Source organism: Naegleria gruberi (assembly GCF_000004985.1).
Source record: "Naegleria gruberi genomic scaffold NAEGRscaffold_15, whole genome shotgun sequence".
Lineage (NCBI taxonomy): Eukaryota > Heterolobosea > Eutetramitea > Acrasida > Naegleriidae > Naegleria > Naegleria gruberi.
The window spans coordinates 231,665-250,775 of record NW_003163312.1 but is presented as its reverse complement, the minus strand read 5'-3'; the positions used below and the strand labels follow the sequence as shown (position 1 = coordinate 250,775).

Genomic DNA, 19,111 nt, shown 5'->3' with positions numbered 1-19,111 from the left:
ATTAATAAAAATTGGATTGCATTTGTATTTCCAAACTAATCCATTAGAAAATATTGAGAAATATTATTGCTATTTAATTTTTTAAATTTGAAAATTGTACCGTTACTCATTTGTTGACAATCACTTAAATTCAATTAGAAAGTTTAAGACTTTATTAGAATCATGAAAGGACAATCATATAATTGAAGTGACAGATTTTCATCAGAATTTCCGAGGCGCTTGAGTATTAAGCACGCAAATTCCGATCATTGAGCGGGCGAAGTAAAACCACAGCGCTCATTTTAATTAACAAATATCCGTTGCAATTCCTTACTCAGCCATTCAATTCAATGTTTTGATTTCCGTAATTCAAAGGAATAGGTTAATACAATGGTGATTTGATTATTAGAAGTTGTTTCTCATAAAGATCCATTTCTTCTTCCTTATCCATTTCAACTAGAGAATTTCACTTTACAATCAATCAGAGAATGGTTGAGTTTCATATTTGGTGCAATGAAATTCAGATACTAGTATCCTCTCACTCTATCAAATAACCAACCAAACAAACAGCCATATAAAAATCCACCCAATATAGCGCCAATGGTGGAGGAATTTAAAGTGCTACGATATCACCTCCCCCTAGCACACATTGCCGACACATGTGAGAAGAAAGAACGTTCTCCAACAAAACACCTCAGCAACCAATTAATAACATCCAACATGATGTTGTTACAGATTTAAATCATTTCGATTTCATTCCGTTGTGGGAGCATTAATCTATTTAGTTTTCTCAATTATTAAAAAAAACACTCTCAATACCACGTCACATTACTAACCATAATCTATCACAATAGACAAATATGATAAGCGTGAATGCTCATAGCAATGCAACTGCTATTGCCTTTGGTGTACATCAACCTGTATTGAGTACCTCCTCCTCCTCATCAACAACAACAATTGCAAGTGGTGGGCAACGTCCTGGCACCAACACCTCCAACTCAAACTTGCTCAAGTCAAACGCTTCAACCTCAACTGCTGCCTCCGAAGAAAAGAGATTACCTGCAAAGTGGCTTATTGTAAACGATCATATTTATGATATGACAGAGTTTGTTGATGTTCATCCAGGTGGCTTTGATATAATTGAGGATTACCTTGGACAGGATGTTACTCAAGTAATGAGTGATGTTTCAATTCACAAACACTCAAAGAATGCCTTCTCAATGCTCAATCAGTATCTTGTTGGAAAGGCCAGTGATTATTTACCTAATTATAAATCAACATTAAGCTCTGAAACAGCTACCACACTGACTCAAGACGCCAATGATCCTGCCAATTATCAACAACCACTGTGTCATCAAGTAGGTTTGATGGGAAAGGATTATTTCCACTGGGTTCACAACACATCTCCTGTTTACTTTAAAGAACCAGTTCCATTATTTCAAAGTGGGCTATTAGAACCATTGTCTCTTACTCCATGGTATGTGGTACCCCTCATTTGGATCCCATTCATTATCTACAATCTCTATATTTCCTCACAAATACACAATTCACAACTCTCTATCATGTTTCTGGGATATGTCACTGGATTTTTAGCTTGGTTTGGTATTGAAATTCTCTTTCACAAATTCTTATTCCACTGGGATTCACTAGGCAAAATGGGTTACTACTTGACAAACATTGCTCACTTCTTACTTCATGGTTTCCATCATAAGGTTCCAATGGATAAGGACAGATTGGTCGTTCCTCCAACATTGATGTGTGTTCTATCTGCACCTGTCTATTTACTTGTCAAGTTTATACTGCCTTCCTATAGCAATTTATTAATTGCTGGTGCATTTACTGGTTACCTCTTTTATGATATGCATCATTATTGGTTGCACCATCAAACTAATATGAAATCATCACTCTTGAATCCAATTTCTTACTATGTCAATTCAGATTACTGGAAGACACTCAAATCACATCACTTTATTCATCACTTTGAAGAGGGAGGTGACTATGTGAACTATGGTATTTCCAATAGAATAATAGACATGATGATGGGTACACTGAGAGAAGAGTATGCAAAATAGGACATTTTGCATTTAAATTTGTAAATATAACTATTCACAACATAAATTATTAATCTAATACATACGCAAATATTTTGCCTGATTTTATTGATCTATAGTTAACCGAAAGGTTTCCGATAACCAAAGAAGCTTGCATTCTCAAGCTAGACTTTGAATTTTTGTACCGTATGTGAAATAAGCTGCTATTCAACTACGATGAAATCAAGGACTCGTGTTCTAAAAGCCCACACAACTTGTCAGAACTAACATTTATGGTCCTGAGGAAGATAACAATCCATGAAACACCTCAAAATATTCCAATAAATCTCTGAATAACCACCAAGAAACTTGATCTCAAACAAAAAAAACAATCAATTAAACAAAATGACCATTGCTAAAGATAAAATTGCTAAAATCTATGGAAAGATTCAAATCGTCGATAGCTTCCCAGATTACAAAGTTCAAGTTGTTAATAATTGGCCTGATCTTAAGGTTTAAAAAGTTTCCAACTGGCCTGATAAACCTGGAAAGTGGCAAATTGTAACAAGTTTCCCTGATTTCAAGATTCAAATTGTTGATAATTGGCCAGATTTTAAGATTCAGTATGTTGACAATTGGCCTGGTTTGCCATAAACTTTCGAATATCAGAAAGTGTGTAAAAGATGTTTATTCTTCATACAGATATTCATCAGAGAAGATGTTATTCTCGAATAATTCATTATCATTAATCAGTAAATCTGAATATTCCTCTAAAGAAGCCTCTTGTGGTTGATTATTCTCAGAAACGTTGCATTTCTCTTGAGAGCTCATCTCATCATGATGCAGTTGCTCTGAGGATATATTGCCATCATTAAATGAATTATTATTTCTGATAGCTGTATTGGCAACTGAACTACTATCACAATCTGATTCTTCTTCTTCTTGTTGCATGGAATCGTCATGTTGTTCATCCATTGCTTCTTGGTGTGGAATTTGATCTTGCTGACATTGCATATTGAGCATTAGGGATTGTTGATGATGAGCATTACAGGCCATTTGTAATGTCTCTAGAATATTGACAGTATCGTTATTGTAGCATAGACCACTTTCGACTAATCCATTGAGAATCGTCAACTTTCCAATATCATTCATGGAAAAGTGTTTGTTCAATAATTGATGATGTTGAATGGATTGTTGGTGGGAATGAATTTCAGTTTGATTATTCTGCTGAATAATTTGCTGTTCATCTTCTGGACTCATCGAGTGAGGAGTTAGGAATGGAGCATAACCATCCATCATTTGTTGGTCAATTGGAGTAAATTGGCAATCAATGGATGATTTTCTATAGATGGGTGATATGGAATTCTCATTATTACCACCAGTTTGCATCAAATAGTCTTGATCTAATGGATGAGATTCATTTTGTGGATGATCATCAAACAATTGACCACTCGTCTCATCACAATTTTCAAGCTCAGTTGGAGGTGAATAATGGGCCAAAAACTCAGGCATTGATAAAGTTCTTCTCGAATTGAGATGATTCATTTCTCTACTTGCACATGGTTGACCCATCAATTGAGACAATGAACCAGATTGTCCATTATTACCTACCAAACTATCACTCTCAGCACCATTCATCATCATAAATTGTTGATGAGTTGCTGGATAGGGTTGTGAAATTGAATTTCTCTGAGAAAATTGTACACGTTTACCTGATTGTTGATAGCTTAATGATTTGTTTGGAGGGTGTGATGAAGAAGGAAATGTCTGATTATCATGATGGGATTGATTATTGCTATTCATGAATGGAGCAGATGAAGTTGAACTACTACTTCCTGAAGTGGAGTTACCACCTGCAGATTGAGGAGTTTTTACATGGTTTGGATCGTAGTGGACAACGAGTGGTTGTTCCTTTCTAGTGTCAATGACAAAGTAATTCTTTTTGAATTCTTTAGTGTTGATTTGTTTTCTTAGCTTTCGAATACCGATTGGCTTGAGGTAGGAGTAGGTGTCTTGAGTTTGTTTGGTTTCGTCTACAAATCTCAATGTATCGTCACTCATGTTTTTTGCTTGTTTCTTTTTGAGAATTGAGTAGCAACTTTATCATTAAATATTGTCAATGCGTTGTGGAATCATCAATCATTAATTTACCTCTTGGAGGCTATTTACCCTATTCAGAAAGAGCTGATTTACAACGTCACTGTAAATTCTAGTAATCTTGTCCTTATTTCAAAATCGAAACTTGATTTATTTGGTATTTGAATTGATTTGAAATTTGCAAATGAGGATTTTTGGAAGTAATTCAAAAATAATGCATGACATTAATGCTGTATGTCTGTTTTGCTTGTATTTCAGCTAACTTGAGAGCAAGCAGTAACATTGTGTGAGGATTTCAACGTTGATTCTTCATTCCGAATTCAAATCATATTTTGTAAAGTATTAAATTATTATTTCCATCTAAATGAATTAATTCTTTTCAGTATTGATCCACTTCCTCATCGCTGAATTAATTTGATTCTCAAAAGGATCAATCTACACTACATCAATTCTACATAGTGATCAACAACACTTTGTAAATTGCAAATGGCATTATCAAAATCTTCCCTTTCCAATCCATGTCTTTCATACCAATTAATGTATGCTCCGGATTGTAACATGGTGTATGACTTGGTCAAAACCCTGTTGAAAAGCTCCATGAAACTTGTTCTATTGGCACAAACAGTTAGAGAGTATGGAAGTTTGTAACTTTTGAGGGCTTCCTCACTGGAAACTACATTGTTGAATTCCTCCTTTCTATCGTACATCCAATCCACAGGAGAGAATGCTTGCTTTTGAAGTACTGATTTGACAATATTCAGATCGTGTGATGTTTGTAAGCCACCTCTTATAAATGTCTTTGAGAATATTGTTCTAATATTTGCATGTCCAATATCATAAATTGGGACATGTTTAGTCAAATCTTCAGCAATATATTGCCATGATGTAAATTGTGCTGCATTATGGGTGATGAGAGCACTGGTATGTAATTCCACAAAATTAGTATCCTTAAGGGGAATAACCTGATTCACAAGTGAGAAAGCATCGAAGGGAGTATGTGATTTGGAGTCCTTATTATATATAGGAAGAAGCATTCCACATAGGCATGACGAGATGTACTTATTAATATCTGAAACTGAATAGCTCACATCCAATAAAGTTGAGTGACCAGCATTATTTCTTTTTGCATTTTTAGTAATTGACCTCAGAATATCATCATTCACAAACAGGAAAACACCATCAGAATGTTCATGGATATGATTCAAAGTGAGCAGGCAATTGTAGTGTTGGAGTGGTGTGTCTCCATGTTGAAATGGAGCAATTGAAACTGTAAAAACGTAATAATTCGGATACTTGTTCCTTATTTCCTCAACAACTCTGGATCCAAAACCACTACCAGTACCTCCACCCATAGAGTGAAACACGAATATTGACTGCACAATGTCACAACACTCAATTTCTCTTCTAATTCTTTCCATTGTTTCCTCCAATAGCGATTCTGTTTCAGAGAGAGCAATATTACTAGTCAAATTCTTAACTTTTCCTTTAAAATTATATCCAAGAGCCCAATTATTACCACATCCACTCTAATTGTTTTAGAATTATTATCATCATCACCATTAAGAATTTACTTACCTCCGAGTATACAACATTCTTTGGATTATAAATTGATAATTTTGATTTCTTTTCTTCATCTAAAATTGATTTAATAACCTTTGGCTCGGCATCAACCATTACTACCCTTGCCTTTGAATAGGTTGTATTGAAATAGGTATCAAAAAATCCCTTAGACTTTTTAGATATCTTTCTATTGAATAATACAATTATATTATACATCAAGTATCATGGAATAATAATTAATATCATCATCACGACTCTATCATCAATTCTTGTTAATACTCACTCTCCATTCAGCAATTTAATAAACTCGTTCCCGACTTGATTTCCAGCTTGCCCGAGAAATACAAAAATACAAGACATTTTTTTTGATTGTTAAGGATGATAGGTTTAATAATTTCCATTGTAAAAATATAATACAAAATTGATAATAGCAATATTAATATATTCATTACAATAAGTTAAATAATATTAAAAAAAAAATGTTTAGATTATTGAACTTTCTATGGCCTTCCAATTCTGAAAAAGTAGAAGAAGAGAATGCCAACAATACTCCACCACTATTGATCGATCAACAACAATTGGAAAGTCTTTCACAATTACAACAATTATTGGAAGTAAAAGAGCAACAACTCTCCGAAAGAGAAGCCAAACTAATCAAACAAGAAGAATTATTAAAAGAGGAGGAAAGAAGGATTAGGCAGTTATTTAGTGAATTATCTGGACGTCCAAGTCTTGATAATGATCAACAAGTTGTTAATTTAAATATTGGTGGGAAAATATTTACAACCAGTTTAGCAACATTGAAAAGTGTGAATGACACCTTTTTTACTGGTTATTTTAATAATCATTTCGATCCAATTATTGTTCCACTTTCTAATAACAATTCTCTATATGATATTGCTTATTTTATTGATAGACCGAGTGAGCATTTTCAATTAGTATTGAACTATTTGAGAGGAATTGACATCAAACAAAAGATTGAAAATCTAAGTAATAATGATTTGGATAATTTTATTGAAGAAGTTGTATTTTATCAAATTACACCTATATTTGATATATTGCCAAGAAGGGGAATTAAATTATTAAAATCAAAATATGATGGAATTGATTATTTGGATTATGTGCAATTTGATAAGGAATACTGTTCATCTAAAATTCAATTAGATTCTCCAACAATAGCTAGAAAACTTGGAAAAAGCTGTAATTTTGATTCATGTGTTTTAGCAATGCAAACACCAACAAATTCATTCAAAGTTAAGCTTATATGTTCGTGTCAGGATGCAATGATAGGTTTTGCTCCTAAATCTTTAGATTTAGACCATAGTTTCTCGAAATGTGGCTATTATTTATATTGTGCTAATGGTAATTTATATTCTCAAAGACGTGATGGTAGAGATGTATATGTAAATTCACGTATTATTGATGGGTCCATTATTGAATGTGAATTAAAAGATGGAAATATTTCATTCATTGTAAATGGAACTAATTATGGTATTGCTTTTAAGGATATTCCACATGCTCCTATACTATGTCCTGCATTCTGCCTTTGTGATGGTGGCAGTACTATTGAATTACTTGACGAATAAAAGTAATTCACAATCTGATTTGATTGTATCTCAGATTGCTTAAATCCAATTAATCACTCTCAGTTATATTTCTATTGAGATGATTTTGAGAATTTCCAAAATGTGATCTGCATCAAGGTGAAACAGTCCTATACAATCCAAATACAAAGGCAACAACACCCAATAAACTTTTCCATCCCAATTGATCCAAATTCCTAGTAGCCCAATACATGAAATTACCCAGGGATGAATTTGAATAATTACCATTCGACGATGATGATGGACCATACATATTCTCACTAAGTGAATCCTTCAATCCTCTTCTCTGTTCCATTCTCTTATTGAGAAATCTCTCCTTGAGTATCCTTCTTTGTTGATATTCGGGAAGTTGATTAAATTCCTCTGGACTCATCCTCTCAATTCTATCTCTATTATAGTAGGATTGATAGAGTCTCCTTCTATTATATCTATCATAGGGAAGCAAATGACCAGCCACTGCACTGCCATCCATAGAGTTTGGACTCGGAAGAGCATGAACCACAGATTGTACTCTATATCCCAAGATGACTTTCATTCTTATTCGACTATTCTCGAAAATCTTGGGAGAGACAGCAATCAGATAGGACGAATCATTCTCCCACAATCTTGATTCAATATCTTCATAGAATAAACTATCATAAAATCCGTCATCATCATCTTCATCAGAGCCTAGAAAACTTTTCGCGTTATTGCCAACATTTGAATAATTATTTTCCTGTTGTTGTTGTTGTTGTTCATTCATCAATTGATTATCATCATTTCCGACTCCCATCGATGAAGAAGAATAATTATCCAACAGAGAATTTGTACCAATACCAACACCACGATCCTCATCCTCAAAGGCAACTCCTCGTCCACTCATTTTTCTAAATTGTCTTCTTGAAATTTATTCTTCTTTTCAAAATATATTAAAGTAATGATCAAAATCTTATTCTTCATTGTTGCATTATTGATTTTATCATTAATTCTCTAATATCATTGATTGTTGCTTCTATTTAATGCAAAGGTCTTTGCTAATTAATTAGAAAAAAATGCAACAAACAATACAATCAGTGCCATCATCCTCTTCATCGAATCAAAGAAATAACTTGAGTGGTGGAGCAACATCAAATAATCGGAATAATGAAGGAGGATTGGCACAATCATCGATAAATAGTGCTGGATCTTCTTCTTCGGAGAGGAGTAATGGAACAAGTGCAGAGAGAAAGTCAAAGAATAGATCATCTAATACAAATAGTAGTAATAATCGGAATAATGAATCAACAGCATCTAGAAATCAAAATACATTTAATTATCCAACGAGAATATTAACTTTTGGATTTCCATTTTCGGGACAGCCTGATATTGTGAGATCTTTACAGAAGGATGAATTTTACAGTAATCATGTAATGTTCAATAATTTAAAAGAGTTGTGTAATTGGTTTTTTGGACAACGTTTTACCATTAGATTTGAAAGAGAAATTCAACTCGTTTGTAATTTAATTTATTATGGAACCACTACTTGTACAGGACAATCAACATTGGGAGAGGAATATTGTGATTTACTTCAGGTGCAACTCAAAGAAAAAACCAAACCACCACAACAGGTTAATTCAACAAATTCTAACAAATTCTCTCCAAAAACTTTATATATAGTCAAATCAACATCCTCTACGAGATTATTATTTGTATTATATGAATTAATTGTTCCTTATTTGTTCGATAGAGGTACAAGTCATTGGTTGAGCCATTATTTTAGTCCTAATGGTATCTCTGAAAATATGAGATATTACATTAGCATGTTGAAAGAGTTTGTCCAATTTATTTTAAGATTCAATTTAGTCTCGTTCTATATCAATGGAAAATTCTTGCAAGTGTCTAAAAGGTTAGCAGGCATTCGATATGTAAGTTACTTTATCTTTAGTGGAATAATTAATTTTCAAATTTTTCAGATTTATACTGGTAAAACAGATGGAGATTCCTATAAGAGACCAAACTTTTTCTTGCTCTCACTCCTGATAATGATACAACAGGTTATTTCTGCATTCTTATTTATTAAATCTGCCGTTGTGCAGCATATCTCAAAAAAGAAGGAGGAAAAAAAATGTGACAATAATGAATCAATAACTCTTGATGGTGTTTCGTATATTGAGGAATATATTGATGGAAGAACTGAAACTGAATTTAAATGTTGTCTTTGTTTGGAACGACGAGTCAAGACAACAGCTACTATGTGTGGACATTTATATTGTTGGGATTGCATTACTGAATGCGTTTCGAATAGTAAGGAACCAAAATGCCCAATTTGCAGACAATCTATTTCTCTTCAATCACTATGTAGATTGTATTGCTATGATTCCCAAATGGTAAAGCAAGTAGAGGGTGAATGAAATAATAAAGTGCCAACAGAAAATTGATTCATTTATGTCTGAACGTTATAAGCTAGAATAAATAATGTTTATTGCAATCCAAAGCCCATACAATTATTGATGGCTGACAATAATCTTTCTTTCATATTTTCCTTTGTGGAATACTTTGGTAGCAGCAAGTGGTTGAAACAAGTGTGAGCTGTTGGTAATCTTCTATCATCATCACCATTCTTTACAATAACAAAACCTAATTCACCCAATCCTTTAATTGGCACTCTGTCACTTCCTGTACAAAACATGAGGAATTTCTTCTTGTCTTCTTCACTAAAGTGGTGGACAATATCCCAGAAATCCTTAATAAGTGGATGATCTTTATCATAACCATCTGCATACTTGGTAGTACGTTCCAAAGCTTCAAAGTCCAAAACTGGGCTACCACAAATTAACAATTCAAGTTCTTCAGCTCTGAACAAATCCAAAATTGTTTGATCACTGCAGACCATCTTGAATCCTTCAATGAATGAATTAAATTGTGTTCGAATTGATTTTTCAAGTTTCCATTCAATAAACAATTGGACATATTCTTCTCTGTTTTGATTTGTTACTGGAATATCACCACCATTTGGCTTCAAGTCATGAGTAACAATTTGACCAAAGACATCAGTTTCAAGTTGGAATGTTCGGCAAAATACATCCTCAACATCACCATCAAATTCTAGCAATTGTTGCATACCTCTGCCCAAATCTGGGAATGTCTCTTTGAGATCTTCAAGGTTAGGTTTCAATCCCAGCATTTTCTTATAGACAATTCGAGGGAAGTGAATGTCCAAAATAATACTATTGTAGATTGCCAAACCGATAACAATACCAATAAGCTTGAAATTATCTTCGGTCTCAAAGGAATTCATATTAAACCAAAATGTTCTTTGCTGTTCATCATAGACAAACATGCCGTAATTGACATCGAAAATTTCTTTGAGAACAAGTTGGAAAAATTCCTTTCTGACACCACCCTCATCGATACCTTCCTCTCCAATGAATTTGACACGCAATTGTTTCTTCAAATCATCAGCTCTATTCATAATTTCATTGAGAGCTGTTTGAAGTAAATTATGTCTATCAACTTTAAGGATACAAAACAAAGATGTTGGTTGTCTGAATAGTGAAGAAATAAAGGCATTACGGAGCTCCTTGTTTTGTTGAATTTCAGCATCCAATTGTAAAATCTTACTCTTAAAATTAGGGTCAATAACATATGGATATTCACAAAAGTTAAAACAATCAAATCCCTTATCCTGTGTCTTGAGAGCTTTAATCCAACGAACATAATCCTCCTTGATATCCACAATATTATTAACAGCATCATTATAAAATTCCCTATAGTCAACCTTTTGATTGAATGGCTTTAATTCATTTGAAGTATCTGATAAATTGATCGTGTTAGAATATATTGATCTTCATACTTACTGATAATTCCCAAAACTTTAGTGGCATAGGAAATTTCTTCATCAATGTACCCTCTCGAATATAATTGAACTGTGATAAATTGTTGGAAAATGTTGATAAATCCTGACAATATTTCTTTAGGTGTTAGTGCCAATAGCTCCTTCAATCTTTTAAGTAAATTTGCTGGAAGTTTGAGAATACCTTGCATTAGATGAGAAAGTGATTTGTGAGATGATGGTTCCATCATTAGAGGACACTGAAGGAGTGTAATTATGAAATTTACATTTGATACTCTTTCAATATGATTATAAAATCTCTTTCCGAGTTCATCGATCGAAGAAGCAAGACAATTAATAACCACATCATTTCTCTAATTTCTATAATTAATAAAAAGAAAGTAGTAATACTTACAGAGTTCATAATAAGTTTGTAAACACGTTGTACTGAATCATTATCTAGAGTATAATTTGCTTGTTTAGTGAACGAATCACGAGTTTGAAAACTATAAGAAAGTGAAGCATCATTACAAAATACTCTCTTGATGATTTCCAAAAGTATTGAATAGTCACTAGTTTTAATAGCATCATCCATTATCATTCTAATGCATTCCTCCTGAACACATAAATCTTTCAATATTAGATGATGAAAGCCTTTAATAAAAACATACCGAGTGTTGGAGAAAAGTGAGGAAGAACAGGATTAATAGTATTACATAAAAAGAATTGTGGATTTGTCTTGTCGAAGGCTTTCTTTGCATATTCAACAGAAAGTTTGGCTGCCTCCGTATCATTAAGAGGAGTATTTCGTTTACAGTAAGAGTTTGTACAATCATGTAAAAGACATCCATTCATTGATTGATGAAAATAACTTTTGATCATTGTATGATGATGTTGTTGAAGCCTATGCAAAGAAGGCTTTAAAACTTACGCATGAACCATCATTTTGAATAGACTTCTATTACCAAATAATCCAATAGACAACAAGTGTTTGATTTGATCCTCTCCAACCAAGAGTTTATGAATCACGGAAGAAGAACTAGTGGCTTCCTTCATCACAACATCTTCATCCTTGCTGGATCCCGATAGCATATTTTTAGCTTTTTTTTGTAATTTCCAAGCCTATTGTTCTTTCGGTAGCAATTGCATCGTGTGGACTTTCTATTGTTTCGCGTTCATAATTGAATTTTACAGTTTACTGATTCAGTCAATCAACAAACCTCGGAAGCATTAAATTGAATTATAAATTTTCTCATCTTGAATCTTAATAATGAGTTCTCTATTGTGCAGTAACAATTTTCAAGTAAAGGTAAACATTTCAAAAAGCAAATATTTTTTTTATAACTATAATATATCTTTGTTAATAAACTTAGAATCTTCTCTTTCTTCTTTCGTTCTTTCTCTTTTCCTTACCACCAAGACCTTCTCTAGTCTTAGGGAATGTACCATGACGATGCATGAAAGCAAGTTCAGATTGTGACATTGTTCTTAATGAACCATCTTCTTCAGAAACCATGAATCTTCTATCACTTTCATTTTCAAACTTCTTCTTCATTTCAGCAACATATAACTTGTATCTTGCAACATCAGAACCGAATCCAGTATTATTTTCAACTTCCTTATCAATAATCTTGACTTGTTTTTGTTCTTGTTCACCAACAACAGGTTCTTGGAATGGATATTTGATATAATCTGGTAAATTATCATCTGAGGCAGTTTCAATTGGTTTCGATGATTCTTCCAAAAATCGTCTATATGCTTCTTCTTCAGTAATTTGTTTAGTCAAAATCTTAGTAACTTCATTTGGCATGGATTCTTCCTTTTCTCTCTTAGTAGCCTTTCTGATTTCGTCATTGAAAACAATCTTAGCCTTATCATATCTGAATGGTTTGCCAGTTTCTTCAGCTTCTTGCCATTCTTGTAAAATCAAAGAAGACCAAGCTTGTTCACGAGTTATTCCGAATTCAAGTGCCAACTTTTCACCAGTCCAATAGGCAGGATCCTTCTTGTGAAGTTCAAACATTCTACCCAAATCAGCCTTGGAAACATGTTTAAGAACAAAATCTTGTTCTCTGACCTTTTCAGCCAATTCCTTTTCGTGATTATATTCTGATTGTTCATATGAAAGTGCTTCTTCATATAAACACAAAGTGGAGAAAGTATCCTCTGGAGAATCACCTTCTTGTCCGAAACGTTCGTGAATTTGCTTCAAGTATTCATTTGTTACAAGTCGTCCTTCAACAACTTTTCTATCGGCTGGGTTTTTAGGTAATTTAGAAAAGTCATTTGTAAAATCTGGTTCCATATCAGAGACATGAGGAAGCAATGTTTCTCTTGGTGTAGCGATTAATGATGGTAATAATGTATTGGACAAATTGAAAGCCAAATCATCTTGTTGATCAGCATCAAGGGAAAGGTGGAATTCAAAAGCGTCCCAAGAAGGATTGTCAAGTTGTTTTTCAATATCACCAGCAGTCATATTTGCTACTTCTTCGAAAGTATGGCTCTTTGCAAACTTGGCAAAGGAATTTTCTGACAATGGTTTTAATTCGGTAATACCTTCTTTTATGAGTTTTTCATCATTGTAGAGTGTTCCTAACCATTGATATGTTTCTCTCAATTCGTCGGTAGCAGCGAAAGAAGTGTTGTATACAGGGAAGTTATCAATGTTCATCTTTTGTAATTGATACTTTGGTTTCTTGTACCTAAAGACACCAGCTTGTCTCATCCACTTGGCATCCTTTGATTTTTGGTCCTTTGAAGACTTTTTATATCTCTTTTGTGTTAATGTTGTTGAAATAACCAAAGATGATGTGTTGGTATTTAATGATGATTGTTGGGCTGTAACCGAAGAAGAAAGGGTCTTCGTTGAAGCGCTGATGATTTTCTTGTACATCGCTAAAATGAAAAAAGGCCTCCACTACTACGAATATTTTTTTTGCAATTTTTACAACATTTAATGCACAAAATTTTTCCAAGTTTGAATTTTTATGCATAAATTATATTTTAGATTATTAATTAATGCTATTAGAATATATGATGTTTTTATGAATTGAATACATGCTATGGATTGTATAGAATATTCAATTATCATTTAAAATGTAAGATTGTAATTAAAAGTAGTGGCGGGAAGTAAAAGTTCAAAAAAATGATTAATCATGTTTAGCTCCTCACCATCAAGAAGTACTAATATCACCACTCGGAATAGGACCCCATCTACAAGCAAGAAAACTGATACTACTGGTGGTGGGACATCTCGTGCCACTACTCCTTTGAGGGCCAGGTCCTCCTCAATTGGAAGTACAACCTCTACAACAATAACAAAAACTACTCTAACCACTACAACAACATCAAAGTCTAAATTATTGAACAAATCCTCATCGAGTTTATTGTCTACCACCAAAAGCAAGAGTACTACTTCCTCTCCTAGCAGAAGTGGCATCCGAACTAAAAAATCGACCAGTGATAAGAAATCACCTACCAATTTAAACTTGGTTAATCTTATTAAACAACAATCGTACAAGTTACCAAGAATTAGAATTGAAAAATTATCAACTGATATTATTATTCATCATATATTGATACATTTGAATCAGGAGCTTATTTTCAAGTTAATGGCCTTATCAAAGAAATGGAAATTAATTGCTACTAAATATATTAATTTAATAAGTAAACAAATTAATGTTCCAACTTTTCAATCTAAATTTGAAATTGGACATTTAAAAGTTATATTCAAATTTAAAAATATTAAGAGGTTGAAATTGGCTAATTCTCTAATAGGGAATGAAGAACTCAAATTAATATGTAATAATCTCAGTAGCTTGGTCCATTTAAATTTGGAAACTTGTAAAAATATTGATGAAATTAAGGAGGATATTTTGAAATTAAAATTGTTAGAACATTTAAATTTATCTTGGACTTCTGTTGATAAAAGTAGTATCAAGTACATTGCAAAGTTACCAAAATTAGCAGAATTAATTATGATTGACACAATGGCTGAGCTTAAAGAAGTTGAACTAATTTCCAAAATTAAACAATTAAAAAAGCTTGATATCAACCAATTGTACAAGTATCAAGTGGCTAATTTTAATAGTTTATCTCAACTAACAAATCTAACTGAATTAGATATTAGAAATTGTAATTTTGATTTCTTTGCAAGTTTAATTAATTTAAAGAAATTAAATATTCGCTTGTATAATCTGACAACTATGGATTATCGATATTTAAATAGTTTAGATAAATTGCAAGATTTAAATATTACACATTTCGAGATTGAATGTAAATTACCACAAAATTTGAATTCACTTAATTGTTTTTCATGTAATTTAATTGACTTGGAAGGACTAAGTAGTCTAACAAAACTAACTCAACTAGTCATACAAGACTCTAAACTAACTGACACGGTTGTCCATTCAATCTCCAAATTAAAACAATTAAGAGTTTTAAACTTATCACGAAACCAAATAGGAACTATGGGATTTCGTTTTTTATGTAGATTAGAAAATTTAGAGACATTGGCATTGTCATCAAACCTAATAGATAACATTGATGAGATAAAACATTTGACAAAATTGAAGGATTTACGTTTGGCTAATAACAATTTTGCAAACATTAGTTCACTCTCAGATTTGATAAACTTACAAGAATTATATATTTCGAATACAAAGGTGGAAACTATTGATGGATTGGAAAAATTGGAAAAGTTAAATACCCTTACTATGTCCAATTTGAATAATTTAAATTATATCAAAAACTTGAAACAATTCAAGAAACTAAGAGAATTATACATTTCACAAACCAGCTGTACTGATGTGTTTGAACAAGTAATTGGGCTGAAGAATCTAACAACATTAGCATTGGGTATGGTATCAAATGAAGAATTTATCAAACTTGCAACAGTCTTGGTTAATTTGGAAAGGTTAATTTTGTATGGAAACGGTAGCCAATTAGATACAGAACTGTTGACAGAATGTGGTTTGAAATATGGATTCAAGTTAGCTATTTATCAACCTTTTTATGGAAATAGGTTTATTTAGAGTTTAGAAAGTAAATCATCAATTGTTAACTTGGTTTGAGAGTGGTTTGTCTTGGTTCTAATCCATCTAAGCATGTCAGTATTCTTGTGTGCGAAAGCAGTTTCGATGGCTTCCTTGAAAGACAATAATTCTACATAAAGTTCAATCTTTTCCCATGGATCTGTTACTTTTGGAATGTACTTGTGGGCTTCTACTGTATTCTTTTGTTGTAAGCATGCCTCAACAAAAGGTCTGTATCCTATTGGTGACTTTTTCTTGGAGAATTTTTCCATCTTATTCCACTTGCCCAACTTGGAGAAGGCAGCAATCTTTAACCACCAAAACTTTTTATCAGAAACTTGGAATTCCTTCTTGACTTTCTTTGCTTGTTTGTTACCATTAAGGAGACATTGATAGATAGTTTCACTAACAGAAAGTCCTGTAAATAATTGTCTTCCCAATGCGTTATCAAACTCTCTTTGCATTTGGAGCAATTTAACTTGTTCTTCACAAAGTTTACTGTCCAATTGGTAATCCTTCTTCTTATTATAGAGTTCTTTAGCTTGGAGTAGGAGCTTCTTGTGAGCTGCTGGTTCCCCTTCAAATGAGAATGATTCAAATACATTCATAGCAGCTGCTTCCTCTTGTTTATCCAAAGCATGGAAGAAAATTTTAAGGAAATCAATATCTCTCTCCTTACAATATGTTACTAGAAGATTTCTAGCAACTCTGAATCCCTTTTCATTAATTACAGAGAAGAAGCTTGATACTTCCATGTTTTTCTTCATGTGAAGAAGTACCAAATAGACAAGATCAGTTTCACCACTGATAATGGCTTTTCTGAGAGCATTCTTAGTTTCATTCATATTTAAAAGGAGTGGAACTTGTTCGCTAGCTCTTTCTTCTCTTTCCAAGAGTTGAATAGCTAAGTTCTTCTTACCTACACTGTAGGCAGTTGAAGCTACAGTAGAAAATGGAACACCTTCACATTCAGAAAGCTTCTTATCAATGGAATCCAATATTACATGATCATCTTCATTAGACAGTACTTTGGAACAAGCCCAGTGAACAAGTACATTGTTTGGTTTGATCTTGAGGTAGGTACAAATTCTATAGGCTACCAAATGTTGCATTCTATTCACAAGTCTATCTATTAAAACTTTTGGTGTTAATCTCTTGTATTGATCCAAAGTGATTGGAATACCAATATTCGAATCTCTGACAGCATTCATAACTCTAAGAATTTTACAAGTATTAACAAACTCGGAATGTTCAAATTCATCACAAAAGGATTTACCATATGAAGCAGCACGTAAAAGGGATTTTTGAAGGGATGTATCAAATTCATTTGCAGCAGCCTCAAGACAAGCATTAACGGCTCCTCTTAGCGAATTCTTAATAGATCTAATATTATTGATTGATGAGGCATTCTTCTTTTCAAATTCAATGTAGGCATCATAGAGCATGGCTGATGGAGTAAGAGAACCAATTTTGAAAATATCAAAGTTTGCTTCTGGTACTCTTTGCAAAAATTCACAGGAATCATTGGTAATAACTCTGACACCATCAATTTCTGTCACAAGGTGAATTGGACTATCATAGGTGAATGTGCTATAGTCACCATTTGGTCCAATCATTAAAAGTAAAGATACATTTCCTTCTCTATTATTAACTTGTTCAGGTTCCCAATATAAACAAACACTATCCTCACCGCACCAAGCTACTTGTGATGGTGTACTTGATGATCTTGTATCAAATTCTGCATGGTTTTCAGTAAAATCGGATTTAACAACCCACAATGATCCAGATTCATTAAAGGTGGCTAAAGCTTCTCCGGAAGGAGAGGCACAAATTTTAGGAAATGGACCATTATCGAGTCCTAAATTATTACATTCCTCAGAAGTTACAACATAAACAGTTCTTGCTTGAGGTACACTGATAATTACTTCCAAATCTCCACTTGTTGCAATATTTGGTTGTAAGATACACATTCCAATTTCCTTTTCATCATTGAATTCAAGTGGAACATCTATTAAAAATCTATCACATACAAATTTGAAATGTTTTACCTACCTAGAGAAGCTAATTGTTGACAATCAATAAATTCCAAATCCGAAATTACCCAAACATTAAAATCTCTTGTAAGAATAGCAATACCAGTTTCCCAATGTTTAACTTTTAAAATTCCAGCACTTTTAACTTCCTCTGGGAATGGGAATTGTTGTAATTGTTTTCCAAAAATATCGAAAATGAATACGTGAGCCTCACTATTTATACAGGTTTAAATTTCATAAGTTCAGGAGCCACTTACTCTGTTACACAAATCAAGGATTCCTCTTGTGTCCATCCCATATAAAGGAGTGATTTGTTTAATTGTGTATTCCACTTATAAAATTGATCTCAAAAAACTCAAACTAAATAACCTACCTCAAATTTTGAAATTCTTTTTCCTGAACTTGAAAATACATGTACATATTGTTTTGAATCAGTTCCTCTAAATCTTAATAACTTTTTAGGATCCCTTGTGAGAGCTGCAGAGAGTTTTTTAATTATGATGACGATGGTAATATTTTGAAAAAATCGTTAAATATTAAATAATAAAAATTTTACACCTACCAATAGGTCCACCAAAATTTGCAGCAGCGATCAGACATTCGGAGAGATTAATATTATCATCTCCCCATTCCATAGTGTATATTTCTTTCTTTCGGTAGTACACTGGTACTCCCTTCTTACCCTTTCCGAGTTGGACCCACTCTGCGCTTACACTCATTTTTTTGTCTTGGAAAAGCATAAAATATCGATCCACTCTCCGAATAACAAAATGGTTGGTACAGTAACATGGTTGAGAATCGCCTGAGAGCAAATATATTTGCAACGTGACAAGAAATGATGAGAATTATTTATAAATTTATTATTTGTGAATATCTGGAAGAGTATAGGTTGTGACTTTTGGAGCATTTCTCTTTTCAAATGCTTCTGTTTGTTTGTTGTAACTCTTTGTTTTCAGTATCAGTCTGTTATAGGTATTCTTCA

At 32.9% G+C, this 19,111-nt stretch overlaps 9 protein-coding genes across 9 annotated transcripts; 3 read left to right on the top strand and 6 right to left on the bottom strand.

The window, feature by feature from the left end:
- Positions 1–1,199: 1,199 nt before the first annotated feature.
- Positions 1,200–2,051, top strand: NAEGRDRAFT_32303 (uncharacterized protein; the record flags this gene model as incomplete). The annotated part of the gene is made up of 1 exon (XM_002679058.1): positions 1,200–2,051. One exon carries the CDS (start codon positions 1,200–1,202, stop codon positions 2,049–2,051), a length of 852 nt encoding a protein of 283 aa, XP_002679104.1.
- A 645-nt stretch (positions 2,052–2,696) lies between these two features.
- NAEGRDRAFT_47869 (uncharacterized protein) lies at positions 2,697–4,070 on the bottom strand (the record flags this gene model as incomplete). Its single annotated transcript, XM_002678938.1, has 1 exon — positions 2,697–4,070. The coding sequence occupies one exon, from the start codon at positions 4,068–4,070 to the stop codon at positions 2,697–2,699; it is 1,374 nt and encodes a 457-aa protein (XP_002678984.1).
- Positions 4,071–4,546: 476 nt separating this feature from the next.
- On the bottom strand, positions 4,547–6,026 carry NAEGRDRAFT_65724 (eta tubulin-like protein; the record flags this gene model as incomplete). Its single annotated transcript, XM_002678937.1, has 3 exons — positions 4,547–5,632; positions 5,682–5,853; positions 5,950–6,026. The coding sequence occupies 3 exons, from the start codon at positions 6,024–6,026 to the stop codon at positions 4,547–4,549; spliced, it is 1,335 nt and encodes a 444-aa protein (XP_002678983.1).
- Positions 6,027–6,145: 119 nt separating this feature from the next.
- On the top strand, positions 6,146–7,252 carry NAEGRDRAFT_65723 (uncharacterized protein; the record flags this gene model as incomplete). The annotated part of the gene is made up of 1 exon (XM_002679057.1): positions 6,146–7,252. One exon carries the CDS (start codon positions 6,146–6,148, stop codon positions 7,250–7,252), a length of 1,107 nt encoding a protein of 368 aa, XP_002679103.1.
- Positions 7,253–7,364: 112 nt separating this feature from the next.
- NAEGRDRAFT_65722 (uncharacterized protein) lies at positions 7,365–8,132 on the bottom strand (the record flags this gene model as incomplete). Its single annotated transcript, XM_002678936.1, has 1 exon — positions 7,365–8,132. The coding sequence occupies one exon, from the start codon at positions 8,130–8,132 to the stop codon at positions 7,365–7,367; it is 768 nt and encodes a 255-aa protein (XP_002678982.1).
- A 169-nt stretch (positions 8,133–8,301) lies between these two features.
- Positions 8,302–9,639, top strand: NAEGRDRAFT_65721 (Peroxin 10 (Pex10), putative; the record flags this gene model as incomplete). Its single annotated transcript, XM_002679056.1, has 2 exons — positions 8,302–9,153; positions 9,202–9,639. The coding sequence occupies 2 exons, from the start codon at positions 8,302–8,304 to the stop codon at positions 9,637–9,639; spliced, it is 1,290 nt and encodes a 429-aa protein (XP_002679102.1).
- Positions 9,640–9,707: 68 nt separating this feature from the next.
- On the bottom strand, positions 9,708–10,700 carry NAEGRDRAFT_32465 (uncharacterized protein; the record flags this gene model as incomplete). The annotated part of the gene is made up of 1 exon (XM_002678935.1): positions 9,708–10,700. The coding sequence occupies one exon, from the start codon at positions 10,698–10,700 to the stop codon at positions 9,708–9,710; it is 993 nt and encodes a 330-aa protein (XP_002678981.1).
- A 1,681-nt stretch (positions 10,701–12,381) lies between these two features.
- On the bottom strand, positions 12,382–14,021 carry NAEGRDRAFT_79168 (uncharacterized protein). Its single transcript, XM_002678934.1, has one exon. The coding sequence runs from the start codon at positions 13,954–13,956 to the stop codon at positions 12,430–12,432; it is 1,527 nt and encodes a 508-aa protein (XP_002678980.1). The 5' UTR covers positions 13,957–14,021; the 3' UTR covers positions 12,382–12,429.
- A 2,071-nt stretch (positions 14,022–16,092) lies between these two features.
- NAEGRDRAFT_65718 (uncharacterized protein) lies at positions 16,093–18,848 on the bottom strand (the record flags this gene model as incomplete). Its single annotated transcript, XM_002678933.1, has 5 exons — positions 16,093–18,104; positions 18,149–18,342; positions 18,387–18,460; positions 18,503–18,606; positions 18,692–18,848. The coding sequence occupies 5 exons, from the start codon at positions 18,846–18,848 to the stop codon at positions 16,093–16,095; spliced, it is 2,541 nt and encodes an 846-aa protein (XP_002678979.1).
- Between the last annotated feature and the right edge of the window lie 263 nt (positions 18,849–19,111).

Bases quoted from the DNA above. Each gene is read 5' to 3' on its own strand.
- NAEGRDRAFT_79168 (XM_002678934.1), bottom strand. From the start codon at position 13,956: ATGTACAAGAAAATCATCAGCGCTTCAACGAAGACCCTTTCTTCTTCG.